This window comes from Gavialis gangeticus, unplaced genomic scaffold (genome assembly GCF_001723915.1).
Source record: "Gavialis gangeticus isolate Ggan-Ray unplaced genomic scaffold, GavGan_comp1, whole genome shotgun sequence".
Lineage (NCBI taxonomy): Eukaryota > Metazoa > Chordata > Crocodylia > Gavialidae > Gavialis > Gavialis gangeticus.
The window spans coordinates 50203724-50208250 of record NW_017729034.1 but is presented as its reverse complement, the minus strand read 5'-3'; the positions used below and the strand labels follow the sequence as shown (position 1 = coordinate 50208250).

Sequence of the window (4527 nt, the reverse complement as noted above, 5' to 3'; positions counted from 1 at the left end):
GTACTACATTCAAATGCAGAGGGGAAAAGCAGGTGGAAAATATCAACTGTGGAAAGTGAGGGCTACCAGGATCCTGAAAGTGGAGCAGGGAGAGGCCCTGTAGCTGGGGTGGGTGGGATGGAGCCATGAGCATCTCATCTGGGGTGTGCGGAAAGGGGGAGGCACACACCCCAGGAGGGAATGGGAAGGTGCATGCCCCTGGATCTGCACACAGGGCGGGGTGGGGCGGGGCAGGCTGCAGCTGCCGGCTGGGCTGTTCCCACGGGGCTGGGATGCTGTGCTGGGCTGTTCCTGGTGGAGGCTGGGCGGTGGTGGCACTGGGAGCAGGGACTGGCGGGGCTACGGCAAATTTTTGGGTGGCCGCTCCCAGCAGCATAGGCCAGCCCCCTCTACTGGGGACACCCCAGCCCTAGGTGGCAGCTGCAGCGTGCCTTGCCCTGTGTGCAGATCCAGGGGCACATGCCCCCTATGCCCTCCTGGGGTGCATGCTTCCCCCTCCTTGTGCCCCTGGGCTGAGCTGCTCCTGGCTCCATCCCGCCCCATCCCGGCTGCAGGGCCTGCCCCTGCTCCAGCCCCAGTCCCTCCCTCACTGCTGCTGCAGCTGACCTGCATTTGGCCCACCCCGCCCAGTCTATGTGGCAGGGGTGGCTGCTGTTTCAGGCTGGGCTTTGTGCCTGATCTGATTTAAGATTATGTGTAGTTATGTATAGTTGGGAGAGGAATGGGAGCCAGAGCTGGGGGCAGTAGCCACACTGAAGCTAAAGCCTTCTCACTGCTTGCATAACAATTTTATTGACCATAATGTGAAATCCCTCCCAGTTATGCCACAGTTTTCCCTAGAGGAACAGAAAAATGACAATAATCCTTAATCCATCTGTGGCTCAACATCCAGTGCTGTTTCCTCTCTTGGCTGTTCCTTGGACAGTTTCTCAGAATATGGACCGTCTCTCTCTGCTTGTAGCCTGTTCCAGCATTGTGATCTATTGAAGAGTTTGCTCCTGTAACTCCATCCCATCTGCTACCAGTCGGAAGACCTGGCCAGCCCCACATGAAAGCTTGTCTTGCAGGATTTCAGAGCTAGGAAGAAGATGCAGCAGGCCCTGAGGAGTGCTGCCCGAGTGCCAGCATGCTGCCAAGTGGCTCGCATTTTGGGGGTGTTGGAAAGTGACTAGAAGAGCCAGGTCATGCTGTGCTGATAAAGAGGGACAAAACTATTTTTTCTGTTATGCAAAAAAAATGTTAGAAGCTTTAGAGTGGTGCAAATATATCTTGTAATACAGGTTGGCTTTTGCTTATTAGTGAAAGTGCAAATGTATGTAGTTTTTGATATGTTTTGGGGGTAGGAAATTGTCTTAATTTCCTGTCTTCAAGCCTAGATCCTGCAATGTGGTCCAAGCACGTGAATCAGTATAGAGTCTAAATGCAAGGAAGGTAGCTGTGGTTGGAGACACTATTAAAAGAAACCTTCGGTGTTTAGATATCGGTATTACTAATAACCTGTTTATATTCTCAAAGTAGGAAAAACTGAAATTCATTTTACTCTTATTTTGCATTTCTCTCAAGTGTAACTGTTAAAAGCTGGAGTGATTATTTTCACTTCCTTTTTACTTGAGTTCACAACATGTTTCTGTTTAATTTATGTGCTCTTAACTGCTATTCTCCCCTGCCCCAATCTTTTTATTTATTTATAATAGAACCTACATTTGGGGTTGAAAACCTCTTATCCAGAGTCACTGAAGTAAATGTGGATCTTTCTACTCTCCTGAGTAATGAGGTGTAGATCAGACCCTCAATTGCTTTTGTCATTCTTTAAGCATCACTAATAGGTGTATTGCTCTAGCCTAACCTTGTATTTCAATGATAAGTAATTTTTCTGTGTGCAGGTTTCCCTCACTTTATGTGGGTTCTGTATGTGTGAATTTGTTCTTATATGATGACCCTTTTTATACCAAAAATGTTGTTATATGCTAGGTAAATTCACTCTTATGTGATCAGTGTGAGGGAAGCCCACAGTCAGCTGCTTTGTGCAGTGCATTGTGGGAGTGACAGGCACCAAAATATAGTCTCCCGCGTGGAACTGTGTTCCTCGCTCATTGTCTGTGAGACATGTGTTTCTGTAGTTGCCACCTCCGTTATGATGGTGCCTTGTGCTTGTGTATACTGTCTGCTGTTGGTGAGTACCAAAATTGTCTTGTAAAAACGGGTCTGGGGCTCAGTATAGTCAAGGTCTTGGAACATATCCCTATTTGTTACATTGTTAAGTGGGTTCCCTTTATGCGAATTCGAGTTATGCGCCTTTTTCCAGAAACGCATGTACAACATAGTGAGGGAAACCTGTATAAAGGAATGCTTTAGGTTGGAAGCTTTACAAAATAAAAAGCTAATTTTGCCTTGAAGAAGCAGGGAGGCCTTTTCAATGCAGCAGGGTCACTGTTTGGCTAGATTACTGACAGCAGACAAATAGTCACGAGATGCACATGTTCACATCCGACTGCCAAAATCTGCATGGCGGGAGCTAAATCCGCAGCCCTGAAACTCCCACTTCAATGGATTCTTGGAGCAGTAAAAATCAAAGGAGTAGGTCTCTTGAGGGAATGTCTATAAGGGGATAAACAGCATGAATTATTTAACTGATTTGCCAGTTGATGGAAAAGGAAGCAGAGGCTGCTCTGGAGGCTCCTCAACCTTCCCTCTGCCCCTGTAACTAACTCCTTTCTGGTTTACTGGGGCTCCTCCTGGGTGCAGTCTTCTGCTCATCTAAATGCAGCTGCAGGCACAGGCTGTTCTCACTCATGTTAAATTATTGCATATTTTAGGCACAGAGCGATGGCTGATTCCTGTTAGTTTAGAATAAAGTAACAAATCTTTTATTGAGATTGTTGGGTTTCTTTAACTTCAGAGTACTTAGTTAAGAAAGCTGTGCATAAGAATATCAAAATTCCTTACAGTTTGTTTGGCTTTGTTTTCAAGTAGATACCACAAAAAGCCTAAAAGATGAAATTGAGTCTGTTTTGCTGGAGCGGATTATGGTTTTGGATGGAGGAATGGGAACCATGATCCAGCAGCACGCGCTGTTGGAAGAGGACTTCCGAGGGCAAGAATTTCAAGATCATCCCAAACCTCTAAAAGGCAACAATGATCTTCTGAGTATAACTCAGCCTGACATCATCTATAAAATTCACAAGGTATTAGATTATTTTTTCCTCTTTAAATCAAGAGATTCAGAAATCATGTATTCTTGAAAGTATTACTGTACTTTTGGGGTGTTTGACTAGTACTGATTGTCTCATTTAAATGAAAAAATAATAATTCTAAGGATGTATCACTTATATATTGTGAGCCAAAGAATTATCAGGTGACCTCACCTGTGGCAGGCCAGTAAAAAGCATCTTACTTATTCAAGAGGCTCCTTTGCTAGTGCTCTACAAATTGATGGATGGTATATATGGTCCAGTGTCTTCCTGTGTGGTTACTGCCTGCTGTCTGGTTTCTTGGGTCCTCTTTTGAAAAAAAACAAAAAAACAAACCATGGGCACTATGTTTCCCCTTATCCTGCCTTCTAGGACCTTCCTTGACATCTGTGAGTTGTCAAAGACAGTAACCAATAGTTGTTAAACCACTACGTTGTCCGAATTTTTCCAAATTTATAGGAGAACTTAATTTTCCCTAGCTGCAGTACTCGGATAGTGTAATAACTAATTGGTATTTGCATATGACCTCAAACCTGTTCATTGGGGCTTTTTATTTCTGATATTCTGTCATCTTTTAAGTATTTTAACTGTACCTTTTTTTCAGTATTTTAGTTTTATTTTAATGCTCAGTCTCTTAAGCCTTGTTTGGTAACATAACACTTTTTTTAGAGAATCAGGAACTTTCTAGTGCTGTGGAGAAGGTTAAGGAAAAAGGCTATTTCAAGCTGTTCCTATGAAATGGTCAGAGCTCTATCAGGTGAGCTGACTTGACACCAAACCCTGGAAATTCTCCATGTTGGGCTTCAGATTTCTTAATCTTTTTCAACCCATCTAGGTTGAAAGCTGGTGAAATTCACAAGCTTGGCATGATCTATAAAGATGTTGAGCTTCACAAAATACTTGGAGGATAACCTATTTATGGACAGTAACTTTAAAAATTCCCCTTTAGCTCGCGCTCTCTCCTTTTTAAGGCTTTGCTTGAAAAATGGAGTCCTTTAAATAGGCACTCCTTTTAAGTAGCTTTTACCTGTGCTTTGGTTGATGCTGTTTTTCAAAAGTCAAAGCTGATTTCCCCATTCGAGCAAATTATCATTTTAATACTGTTCTGGTATACAGTAATTTTAAGCACTTGAAAAAAATGAGCTTGAAATGCATAAGTCTTTAAATATAAAATAGTAGGCATGTATTTAAGAAATGCTCTTAAAGGAGGTTAAAGTGTACACTTTATTATACAATATGCATCTTCTGTAATAAAGTATGTTTGTCATTAATGAGGACACTCAGAATAGAAGGGAAAAAATATGTTTCTGTCTTAAACTCCCCCCCCCCCCCCCCC

General features: G+C 43.2%; 1 protein-coding gene across 5 annotated transcripts in view; it reads left to right on the top strand.

Annotated features, from left to right (window-relative positions):
• Positions 1-4527, top strand: part of MTR (5-methyltetrahydrofolate-homocysteine methyltransferase) — an 88045-nt gene that overhangs the window by 7684 nt on the left and 75834 nt on the right. For 2 of the 5 annotated variants that reach the window (XM_019527148.1, XM_019527152.1), the window contains exons 1-2: positions 2084-2173; positions 2971-3185. In XM_019527148.1, the coding sequence (XP_019382693.1) occupies positions 2107-2173; positions 2971-3185 (282 nt within the window). In that variant the 5' untranslated portion in view covers positions 2084-2106. Of the gene's footprint in view, positions 1-2083; positions 2174-2970; positions 3186-4527 lie in introns of those variants that run through there. The other 3 variants (XM_019527149.1, XM_019527151.1, XM_019527150.1) reach the window with 3 other exon arrangements.